At 46.0% G+C, this 12099-nt stretch overlaps 1 protein-coding gene across 4 annotated transcripts in view; it reads right to left on the bottom strand.

Moving 5' to 3' along the window:
- Positions 1-5364, bottom strand: part of PPP4R3B (protein phosphatase 4 regulatory subunit 3B) — a 34583-nt gene extending 29219 nt beyond the window's left edge. For 2 of the 4 annotated variants that reach the window (XM_075267590.1, XM_075267593.1), the window contains exon 1: positions 4787-5364. In XM_075267590.1, coding sequence (XP_075123691.1) covers positions 4787-4928 — 142 coding nt within the window. In that variant the 5' untranslated portion in view covers positions 4929-5364. The remainder of the gene's footprint in view (positions 1-4786) is intronic. The other 2 variants (XM_075267589.1, XM_075267592.1) reach the window with 2 other exon arrangements.
- Positions 5365-12099: the final 6735 nt, after the last annotated feature.

The raw sequence follows: 12099 nt of genomic DNA, 5'->3' as shown, positions 1-12099 counted from the left end.
GCTGAATTAAGCGCACTGTCGGCTTTCCAGCAGTATACAGAACTGCCTGTGCCCCAAACCATGAAAGGTCCTCTTTAATGATTTAGAGGAGCTTTCCTGCTTATATCTACCATGGCCGTCAGCCATTTATGAAAGAGTCCAAGTTGAGCTGTGGAAAAATAAGGTTCTAAGGGCTCGTTCACACGGGGTGGATTTTGGCGCTGAATCCTCCTCAAAATCCGCCCCCTCACAATAGAGGTCTATGTAGACCGCTAACGTTCTTTTTTCCGCTAGTGGTTTGTTCCCGCTAGCGGAAAAAAGAAGCGAGCTGCCCTTTCTTCAGGAAGATTCCACGGTTGATTCAGTCGCATTTTGGTCCTATTCTGACACGGCTTACCGCGCCATCCCGTGCCCCGTGTGAACGGGGCCTAAATCAGTGGTTTGGTCTAGTGACTAGAAAGCCCTGGCTACATGGAGACATTAGGTGCCAGTCCCACTACACAAGCAAAGATCACTGTGTCACCCTGTGATTCCTTCCCCAATGTAGGAGAATGGAGTCACACTGAGGGTGCGGTGACTGCAATTTCTACCATAGTTGCACAGAGATAGAGGGCTGCTGAAGTTTTTCGCAACTAGATGTCACCGCACATGGGGTAGCAATGCGTTTCCCTCCACGTGAATGAGTGAGAGAGCCGCAGAGCTACATGGCAGTCTTTGGTAGCGCTGCTGAAACTGCCAGTTCTGGTTTTACTCACAACATGTGGATGTTTCCTACAAATCTTGCCCCATTATCTACTGGCTGTAAAATGAGACCCCAACCATAAAGTGGTTATGAACAAGGACGTGCAGTTTACATGGAGCACACAATTTCATTTACCACCACTAAAAAAAAATCTAGGGAAGATCCTTGAGGACCTTTCATACAAAAAAAAAAAAAAAAAGTCCTCAACCCCCTGGGCTCCTAAACACCGGACTGGCAGAGGTTTAATAAAATACAAGTTATACTGGACCCCTAATAACAAAACTATACGGGAAGATTATTCAGTTTAAGAGTCAAAATCTTGATACGTGCCTGTTAGAGCAAAATATGCCCCCTAGTGTTAACCAGCTCAGATGTTCCTGCTCTATAACATGCTGCCTGCAGTGTCAGGTGTGATGGGCTGGTCAGAAATGTCTCAAGTGTTGTGATTTATTGTCTATTGAGCTTCTCATTGTCGCTTTCTGTAGCCCAACATTAACCAAACCAGTTGTTGTCTTGGTAAGTAACAGGAAAGGTCCTGAGAAAACATTATGGCAACAGTAAGGCGATGTTCACACCTGTGTCCAAGTGTCCATTGCAGATCCTGTCACCTTTGACAAGGAGAATAGTGCTCCATCCATGACCCCACAGAAACAGACATGGCTGCAGAACCCAGTACCAAAGAGGTCTGTAGGTCATTGTCCGTGTGGCGCAACAAATCTGCTACTGTATCGTAAAAACAAGAAAGTATGATCGCAACCAGCAAATGGGCACTGCAGATATTCCAGCATGAAACCGTGCAGACAAACTGCAGGGTATTACAGTACTAGCAAAGTGGGAGAAGTTTCAATGAAACTCAACCAGACATTGCAGAGAGAAAAATAAAATTATAAAAAAAATATATATATACACACACACATCCATTTATTGAGGGGAATTTATCAAGACTGGAGTTCTGTACTGCAATCTGCGCCACAATTGTTAGAAGACATTGGCCTCTTAAAGGGATATTCCCATCTAAGATTATATACAGACTTGTAGCTTAAGCCCAATAGTACGTTCTCTATCTTGCTCTGTCAGATACAGCTCACACTCTCTCCTCAGTGTTTACAGCTGGTGCCCATTACAGACAGAAGACTCAGTCCCACCTCCTCGCCATCTATAGTCTATTCAAAACCGTCTCATTGCATATGGCTTTCAGGTTATAAACTCTAACCCTTGGTTCACATCTGCGTTTGGTAATCCGTTGGGGGAGTCCACATGGGGACCCCCCCCCCCCCCAAATGGACTACCGGACACATTTGCAAGCAGTGTGCAGTGAAAGCACACAGACCCCATAGACTATTAATGGGGTCCGTGTGCTTGCCGCAAGATCTCCGCACAAGTCACGCGGACAGGAATGTAGATTGTGAAATACTTTCCTGTCTGCATGTTCCCTGCGGAGATTTCACGGCAAGCACACGGACCCCATTATAGTCTATAAGGATCCGTGTGCTTTCACTGTACACCGGTTGCAAATGTGTTCGGTAGTCCGTTCAGGGGATTACTGACGAAGATGTGAACGAGTCCTGAAGGCTAGGTTCCCATTTGCGTCGGAGACTCTGCTCATATTCCGCTTAAAATCAGCAGAAAGAAAAGTCCTGCAAAGAGGACTTTACTCTCTGCCAGTTTCAGTATAAAAACATTAACAGAACCCAGCAGATCCCATTATACTCTATGGAGTCCGTCTGTAAATAATTTTTAAAGCAGACAGGGTCTCTGTCATTTGGGTTCCCATGAGGATCCAAACACTAGTGTAAGGGGGCATTCATACGGAGTAACGCGGCGTTGATTCTGGCACGATAACTCGCGTAAGAATCAGCGCTGCAAAACAGAATTCCATTGACTTCAATGTGTTACGCGCGTTAAACGGAACCCACTGAAGTCAATGGGATACTGTTTACAGCGCTGATTCTTAGGGCTAGTTCACACGGGGGCGGATTTTGACCATATTTTGACTCGGAGTCAAGTCAAAATATGGTCAAAACCCACCTGCCACGATGTTGCGGTTTCCCCCACCATGGAGTCGGCTCAAATGAATGGGCCGACATTGGAGGTCGCGGCTGCCAGGCGGAAGCCGCAGCTCAGCGAGCCGCAGAATCCGCCTGAAGAAAGGGCAGCTCGCTTCTTTTTTTCACGCTATCGGCAGTTGCCGATAGCAGAAAAAAGAACGCTAGTGGTCTCCATAGACCACCACTGTAAAGGGGCGGATTAGGACGTGGATTCCGCCGTCAAACACGCCCCTTTGGTCCCATGTGAACTAGCCCTTACGTGAGTTATCGTGCCAGAATCAGCGCCGTGTTACTCTGTGAGAATGCCCCCTAAAGCTTCCAGGGCAGAGTATCATCTCTGCAGGCAAATCCTAAGAGAACAGAGCAGCAGCTCCATACTGGAATGAGCAAAAAAACAGAAAGTGGAGGGGAGTGGAGAGAGGAGGGCAGGTGAAATCCTGACATGACGAAATGCCGATAATAATTCAAGTGTATTCCTATGCATCAGAATGGAAATCCACACCAGTCAGATGCTAGTGCAGACTTCCTACAGAACTTGAGGTTTTTTTTTTTGTGTGAGTTGTATTATATGTGTCAGGCTAAGGATTCCCTGCCACCTTCTGAACGTTCACAAAAAGTAGTGAGCGGAGCGCAGAGAGAGCACCTTTGAGTCCAAAAAATGGCCGTGCACCAAATATTTCCATGTACACCAAGAAACTGTAAATTGCCCCCAATTTATTAGGACCTGCAACAAGTTTTAGGCCGCAACGTGCAAAGCTAAAAAGCCAAAAGAAGACCGGCAATTTGGAGTGGAGTCGGAAAAAAGTTACCGACTCAAACTCCGAAATAAAATGAAGCTTCTGGTGAATTTACTTTCATGGGAATTCATTGGCACCTTTTTGTGATTTACAGGATATTTGGAAAAAAAAAGGAGAGGAGTCCGTGGTTTGTCCTACTGATTCCAGCGCCTGGTTTGGGTTGTTTTTTGCTGATGTGGCTTCAGAGGAACAAGCTGCTTAATTTCCTTTATTGGGGGCTTAATCTTAAAGGGCTTTCTGGAACATACATAGTGATAACCTAAGAATACAAAATCAGTGTGTGTGTGTGTGGGCGCTAAACACAGGGCACCCCCGATCAGACAATATCTTTCAAATAAAGCGGTTGCAGTGATCTGAATACCATGGCCCCCACCACCGGCGGATCAGACCCTCAGTCACAGATTGATAGCCTACGCTGAAGAATTGGGCATAATTATGGGTCAGGGTTTCCCGGATAACCAAGTCACATGTTGGGCGCTAGTGATGTCGTTGCCACTATGTTACCAGTACCCAACATATAATGAGAGGCCAAGGTTTCTCTTCAGCGGTCATCTTGGTACTTCAGGCCGGATTGGGTGTAGGACACTATAACTATTTTTTCCCTATCCCACTCCCTAGAGAACCTTTTGAAGGATATGTCCAGACAAAAACAAAACAAAAACACTGTTCAGATTTATCTACAAATTTTAGATGTATTCTTACACTTTTTTTTCCTCCAGATTTGTCGGAGACGTCCCCTCACTCTGTGCCTTGCATGGACACTGCGGGTACTATGGACAGCCCCTGATGGACCCCATACCTTATAATGAGTCCAAGTTTTCAGTGGTGGTTATACCGCTACTCTATAAATCACTCCCACCAGGATACAACCAAACCTACCCCAACAATATACCGTGGCCGAACGGAACAGAACGGCGCTTAGGCCTGGCACGTTACATACAATGGCCCAGTCCACATAAGATTCCCAATACTACAGTTCTAGGGTGAAAAACTCACAAATTGTGACTGGGCCCCCTGGTCAGGTAGCCAACCCTCCCCCCACTACTGACCATAATCTGGAGCCATTTACAATGCCAGTGCTCCCCAGGCCATGCTGAGACTTGTAGTCCTCTCCCTGAGCCTGGCACACACGTGTCCAGGACTAGAGCAGAATGAGCCCCCCAATGTGCCCAGCTATGGGGTCTCCTCCCTCACCCCGGCCGCCCCTCGCCCCTTCTCACCGTCAGCCTCGGCCCGGACCAGCAGCGACATGCCTTTGAGCCGGTCCACATAGGTGGAAGACACATGCCCGGTGCCCCGGTCGTCCCATTGCCTCTCCTCGTTCAGCGTGTAGACCTTGACCCGCCGCCTGGTGTCAGACATGTTGGCGCAGCTCGGTGCCCCCCGCTCGGTGCCGCCTCTGCTTCCCTCACGAACTGCCCCCACCGCGGCTCATCCTTTGCCGGTCGCCTCAGAGACTGAAGTTGGGGCCGCCGGCTATGTGCAGGCGGAGACCTCGGCCGCGGGTACTAGGTAGCCCACTCTCGTCGTTGTTACCGTCCTCCTTCTGCAAGCGGCGATCCCCCACCTCCTCCTCCTCGGTTTTACTGGTAGATCACACGGCCGCCATCTTGTAACCCGATTCTCTCCTTTCTCTTCCTCCAACGATAAATGAAACAGGTTGTCCGCACTCGTTCAGCAGGGGCTACGGTGTCTTTCCAGGGACAAGAAACCCACCAAAGACTTCCGCGAAACACGGCTAGACAGCAGAGGGCGCTCGTCAATTGGTAGCTACCGTGTCCTTCTAGGGTCAGAAAGCAGTACGAAGACTTCCGGGAACTGCTGCAAACAGGCAGGGGGCAGAGTCATCCTACGGGGCGGGAGAAGGTCAAGGGAGGACATATTTAATGTGGGCAAGGCTAAATCCTTTATACATACGTACAGCGCGCCTCAACCTTTGCAATTGCAGCCTGGGCGAGAATGACCAGAAAGAAAGATGGCGGCCGGCTCTTCCTCGCTTGCTCTCTATCGCCACCTCCTGTTTCATAATACATATGACTTCAGCTTGAAATCGTGCGAGTAATAAATGGACAAGGTTTATCTTTATGACCCCAAGGAAACAGCAGGAAAACAATGTGCCAGCCAATCAGAGGCGCCGGTGACAGTCCCCGCCCTCTAGGCAGCTGTCCCTAGTATTGATCACTGTCCACCATGTGACAGCTCTGCCCTGTATACAAGAAGGGAATCTCTTACTACTAATCTACATAGGAGATAGAGACACTTCACACGGGGATTTATAGAAAATCTTTGTGCAGATGTCTGCTGTCTGTGTGAATGCTTGCTTTTACTTTTCTTGTATTGCGTTTGCGTGACACATTGAGCACTCTAGTCACATCCAAAGCTAAATAATATAATAATAATAAATTGTATTTATATAGCGCCAACATATTCCACAGCGCTGTACAATTTGTAGGGTTCAAATACAGACAGATACATAACAAAGAATGTCATTTCACACAATGGGACTGAGGGCCCTGCTCGCAAGAGCTTACAATCTATGAGGTAGAGGGGGTGACACAAGAGGTAGCAGGGGCAGCATTGCTTATGCAGAGGTCAGACACTTTTGTAATAGAGGTGACTGTCATTACACAAACTTAAAACTTTATGAGCCATCACCAGTCGTGTCCTTTAACATGTGGATGGAGCTTGGACCTATAAAGTTAGCCTGAAATGGCATCATATCATGTGGGGTAATGTGGGAGCTGGGACAGAGGAGGGTTACATTTTGGGGATTCTAATTATAGTACGGAAGGGTTTACGTTAGACATTGTGATAGGCCTGTCTGAAAAGATGTGTCTAGTTTGCGTTTGAAATTGTAGAAATTAGGAGTTAATCTGATTGTCCGGGGTAGAGCATTCCAGAGAAGTGGTGCAACTCGGGAGAAGTCTTGTATACGAGCGTGGGAGGTTCTGATAATTGAGGATGTAAGTGTTAGGTCATTGAGTGAACAGAGTACACGGGTTGGGCGGTAGACAGACTTGAGAGAGGAAATGTAGGGAGTTGTGGCATTATGGAGATGTCAAGGTCTTTGCACTTTGGTAAATTAAGGGACAATTATAGATAGTTTTTAATGCAAAAACAGGAGTTGATCTACACCGATCAGCCTTATTATTAAAACTACCTTCCTAACATTATGTAGCGCCCCCCTCTGTATCCAAAAGAGAGAAGTGTGGGCTCCATAAGTCCTCATGCTTAACCGTCGCAAAGGATTTGAAAGATGTGGAGGTCAAACACACACCATACAACGCCTATGGTCTCTAGAAGATGAGGAAAGTAGGGGGGTGATTCTCGCAATAAGTGGAGATTCTGGCAGACAGACTCCCACCAATCTAGCATTTATCACATATCCAGTGATTGGGTATACATGTGGACTAACCCTTTAAGGCCACATTCACAGTCAGTATTTTGCTTCACAAGACCAGTGGAAATGGAGTTTACAGAGAAAAGTATAAGGGTGCAGCCATGTGCTCCAGCAGCAGTGGAATTGTGCGATTCATTGGCGAACACATGTGGCCGCCACAAAATTACAATGCGACTTAATGGATAGATCTGCACCTTCTTGGTTTTGACTTAAAAATATGGATGCAAAATACTGACCAAATAGTGTAAAATGTGGCCTGGGTGTCATAGTCGGAAACTGTTTCATCTATTTGTGCTATAATAGCACAAAACCTTCTCAGGCACTGGACCAGATGGGCTAGCCTTTATCGTCCATGTTCCTGTCACCAGTTAACCAATTTTACTTTTACTGTGAACACCCCACAAGACCTGCCGTTCTGGAGATGCGCTGATCCAGTCATTTAGTCCAATGTTTCTTAACTTGAGTCTGCCCTCGCTGGCACATGGCACTGTGTGCTTTGGTACAAACCAAAGACTCTAAATCAGAAATTGTACTGATAATGCCAGCCTTGTATTATCGGTGCAGTTTCCATAGCTTGAAAGGCTGAAGACCTGTGGTGACATCAGTACCAAAAGTCCACACGTCCATCATCTGCAGACACCATAGACTGGTCCTAGAGGTAAAAGGTTCTTCTCTTATGTTGTGTGCTTTGTGGAATTGGGGATGTTTAGAAGGTTAATTTTGGGGAGAATGTTGCTGACAATGAGCTAGAGGTGGAAAGAGGGAGACTGCACCTGCCATTAAAGGGGCTCTATCAGCAAAATTATGCTGTATTTGAACCAGTCCCCCCAGAAGAAGAAGACGATGAAGCCGGGGAAGAGCCAGGACCGGAGGGCGTTGCCGAAAGAAGAGAAAGGCATGCCAGAAGATGACGTCGGATCGTGCATGAATGCCCACTGTGCATGATAAGTATAATTTGCATATATGTTTTTATGGTTTTATTTTAAAACGGGGGGGGGGGGTGTTAAAATAACATTAGTGGTGCCTGAATAGGTACTTCTTGCTGTATACTGGTATATGGTGTTGCTATGGCCACTGTGTGTGCCCTATTGTGGTATTTGATCCTTGAGGGTATTATGTGCTGCAGAGTGGCATTTCTTTGGCAGTCTATGGTAGTGAGGTCTTGTCATCACAACAGATTGACTGGTGAGGCCAAGTCAAAATAAAAGTCTGAGCAACCCTGGTTAAGGCGGTTTTCACATAGTCAGTGTTTGTCTACCAAAACTAGAAATGGGTTAAAAACACAGAACAGGTACAAATATTTCTTGATCTCTATAAAGTCTTCGTTCCTAGCTTTGGCTCACAATCACTGAACAAAATCACTGACCACACATTGCTGTATGAAAGCAGCCTTAGTCATCACAAATTGGTTGCAGTTCCTTACAATTGCCACTTTCTCCTGCACAGGAACTGTTTGCTGCTTTATACATCCCGCCACTACACAGGCGCCATTGTCATGAGGTAATTAATCCTATCCTACTAATATTATAAATGTGAGTTTGGATGGTTGAATGTTTATTATTCAATCACGCAAAAACCACTGAACGGATTTGAATGAAATTCGGCACATAGATAGATTGTAACCTCGATTAAAACATAGGCTACTTTTCATCCTGGTAAATGACATGGCTTCATGACTGTTATGAATTTATGTTCACATACTATATTACACTGTTCTTGCAGTAGCTTATCTCAGCCAGGTCTGTTATCTCTTTGTGTAAACACAGGCAACCCTCAGGCCATTGTGTACACACATTTGCATATAATCTGATCAGCTCCAGGCAGTGCTGACAGCTATGAAGGTAGCCAGAAGTCAACAGAGTTCTCCTCAAGTGGAGCTGACGTGGATCATTAGTGCCAACAACACGCTCGTTATATGGTGTCCCAGCGAGCTGCTGAGATGTAGAAATACAATCACGGGCACAGCGCAAGGAACGAGTTTAGCGGCAGGCTAGCTTGACAGCTGCCGAAACGCTGAGCAGGAAGATTATCAACAACACGCTCATTATATGGCTTCCCATCGAGCTGCTGAGATGCCGGAACAATCATGGGCACAGTGCGAGGAATGGGTTCAGCTGCAGGCCAGCTTGATAGCTGCTGAAACGCCGAAGCAGGTGGATCATCAACGCCAACAACACACTCATTATATGTTGTTCCAGCAAGCCACTGAGATACCGAAGCAATCACGGGTACAGCGGGAGGAACGCGTTCAGCAGCAGAACAGCTTAAGAGCTGCCAAACTTCCGGGGCAGGCAAACCATCGACGGCAGCAATTTGCTGAATATATGCAGATCATCGACACAAATAACATGCAGACGAAGTCGCGGGCAGAGGTTAGCGTTATATAAGCTCACCGGACTAAAAATTAGTCACCTTAGTGTGCAAGCGCAGATGAAGCCTATACAGATGGGGCACCAGTTGAGTCACGAGCTCAACTGCGCATGCACCTCCTCTACGTGATCATAAGACAGTAGCGATCAGTTAGACAGTTTGCCTCAAGCGGTAATTCGGTAATTGTATGTAAACATGGGTAAACGTAAGGATGTGACAGCGTGGCAAAAAGGGGCAATTGTGTTTGGCCGTGTCCATGCCAAATACAAGGAGTGAAGTTGCTGGATTTGTTGGTGTTTTGCAGCAGACTGTTTGACGTGTCTGTAAGCAGAAGTGTAATACACTTTGCCACAAAACACAACGTCAGATTTGTGGTTGGAAAAGGATTCTAACTGAGAGGGACCGGAGACGAGTTTCACGGCTTGTGGATGAAAATAGTTTCCAAACCTGACAAGAATTGCTGCAGTCAGTGAATGAATGTCCTTCCCAACCTGTTAGCGAGTAAATATTGCAAGGGAAACTGCATGCAATGAACACTTGGAGTCGTTCACCTCGCAAGAGGCCATTGCTCACTCAAGCACATAAAGCTGTACATCTTCAATGGGCTAGAAATCACCGACCGTGGACAGTAGCTGACTGGCGGACTGTGATGTGATCTGATGAATCACGTTTTTGCCTATATTCCAAAGATGCACGTCGAAGGCCAATGAGTGCACCGAAGGCCAAATGAAGCATTTCATCCTGAATGTGTGCAAGGTCAGGTTCAAGCTGGAGGTGGGTCTGTGATTTAGTGGATTTGCGCGATCATCATCTCAGCGAGTGGCTTAAACTGGATGCGACGTACCTGACAAGCTTTGCGTACTCACTTCCTAACCGAATTGAGGCGGTTATCAAGGCCAGAGGCAGAGTTACACAATATTAAATGATGATTTGACAAATTTTTTGTTTGGTGAACTTATTTCACTGCTCAATGGCTTTAGGCTAAGGTTACATGACGGTTTTGGGTGCAACCTGTTGTGTGGCCGAAGATTACAATGTAATACTGCCTTCATTGGAGGTAATATAAATGAATGTGGTTGTGTTAATATTCTCACGCTGCAGTAACAATGACATGACATGTTAGTGAAGAAGGAAACCAAAGTTTGGATTTTTTGCACCCATCACATTGGAATCCTATGGGCTACATATACAGTGGCATATATCACAGTCTTCCATTGGAGCACCGTAGAAAATTTGTCAAGTGAGTAAGCACGTGATGTGTACCTTGTATTCTCTACATTGAATGGGTCTGTCCTGAGATCTCTGAAAAACCGGTTCTAGAAAATGTTCTTTTAGAAAAATGCTGCAGGTAAAAACTAGTTCTTTCCCCACCGAGGTCAAACAGTGGCACGTGTGCAATGGACAGGACATGCTGCAGTTATTAAAAAAACAAACTGCATGTCCTAACAAAATGTCATTTTTAGTGGCATATTCATCCAGGTCAATAAATTACTAAAGATTTTTATTATTTAATAAAATGATATGGTGAAATATGATGATATGGCCTCCCTTAGCTGTATCGGTACCTTTGTCAGAGTTATAGTGGTTACAATAACATATTAGTCTGAGCAACACATCATTTCACGAAAGGGTGTCTAATTTGGACTAAATTTTCTACTTATTTAATCTTTCCCGGTGTCCTAAAATCTCACTTGAATTTTTTTCACGTAATATACTGGATATACAAGTCTAAAGCCGGGTTCACACAGGGTTTTTTGGGCCAGATTTTCGGAATGCGGATGCGGAATCCACGTCAGAATCCGGCTCAAAAAACCGCCTTCCATTGAATTCAATGGGTTTCTTTTTCCGCGAACTGTTTGTTCCCGCTCACGGAAAAAGAAGCTACATGCCCTTTCTTGAGACGGAATCCGCGGCTGAATCAGCCGTGGACGTCCACAGCAAGACATTCTCTCCCTTCTAGGCCCATTCATTTGGGCCTAATATGGAGTGGAATGCTGCGACTGGATGCCGGTGCACTGCACCGGCATCTAGTCGCAGCTAGTCATTTTTTGGACCGTATTCTGAGGTGATCTCCACCTCAAAATCCGGTTGAAAAACCCCATGTGTGAACCCAGCTTAGGTGGGGTGGAGGTTGCTGATGAAGAAAGACAGACACAGAAACTGTGCTGAAGCTTCTAGTGCAGTGACCCCGCTATACAGTTCCTCATGTTCCGGTGACCCCAAACCAAAAAATGGTCCTGGATAACCAGAGAACTGATGCAGATGACATGTATTTAAAGAGAACCTTTAATGTCTTCAGAGATGTGCGGTATTATATACTGCTAGAAAGCCAACTGAATTCAGTGCTGTGCCAGCTTTGCCGGTATTTGCCATGATGGAGATATTGGTGCAGTTATTTTCGGCACCGACATCTTTCCACTGTTGGAAAAGTGAGCCTTCTAGTCTAGCGGCATCACTGGGTGGTAGAAAACTCCCCTTTGACAGTACAAGGCTATGGAAGAATACAGTCAGGAGGGCGATCCTCACAGCCCAGGAATGACGCTAAGCTAGAAGACCCACTCTTCTGACAGTGGAGAAATATTGCTGCCGAAATTAATAGCACCAATATCTCCAGCACAGGGGCACGTACTGAGAAAGCTGCCAGTGCAGTGAATTCAGTGCACTGCGTCTTTCTAGTGGTATATAATACCAACCATCTCTGAGGACATGAAAGGTCTAGGTATATGACAGCTATAGGACACATATAGGACCTGCTTGATGATT

This window comes from Leptodactylus fuscus, chromosome 3, assembly GCF_031893055.1.
Source record: "Leptodactylus fuscus isolate aLepFus1 chromosome 3, aLepFus1.hap2, whole genome shotgun sequence".
Classification (NCBI taxonomy): Eukaryota; Metazoa; Chordata; class Amphibia; order Anura; family Leptodactylidae; genus Leptodactylus; species Leptodactylus fuscus.
This window is presented reverse-complemented; position numbering and strand designations above follow the sequence as displayed.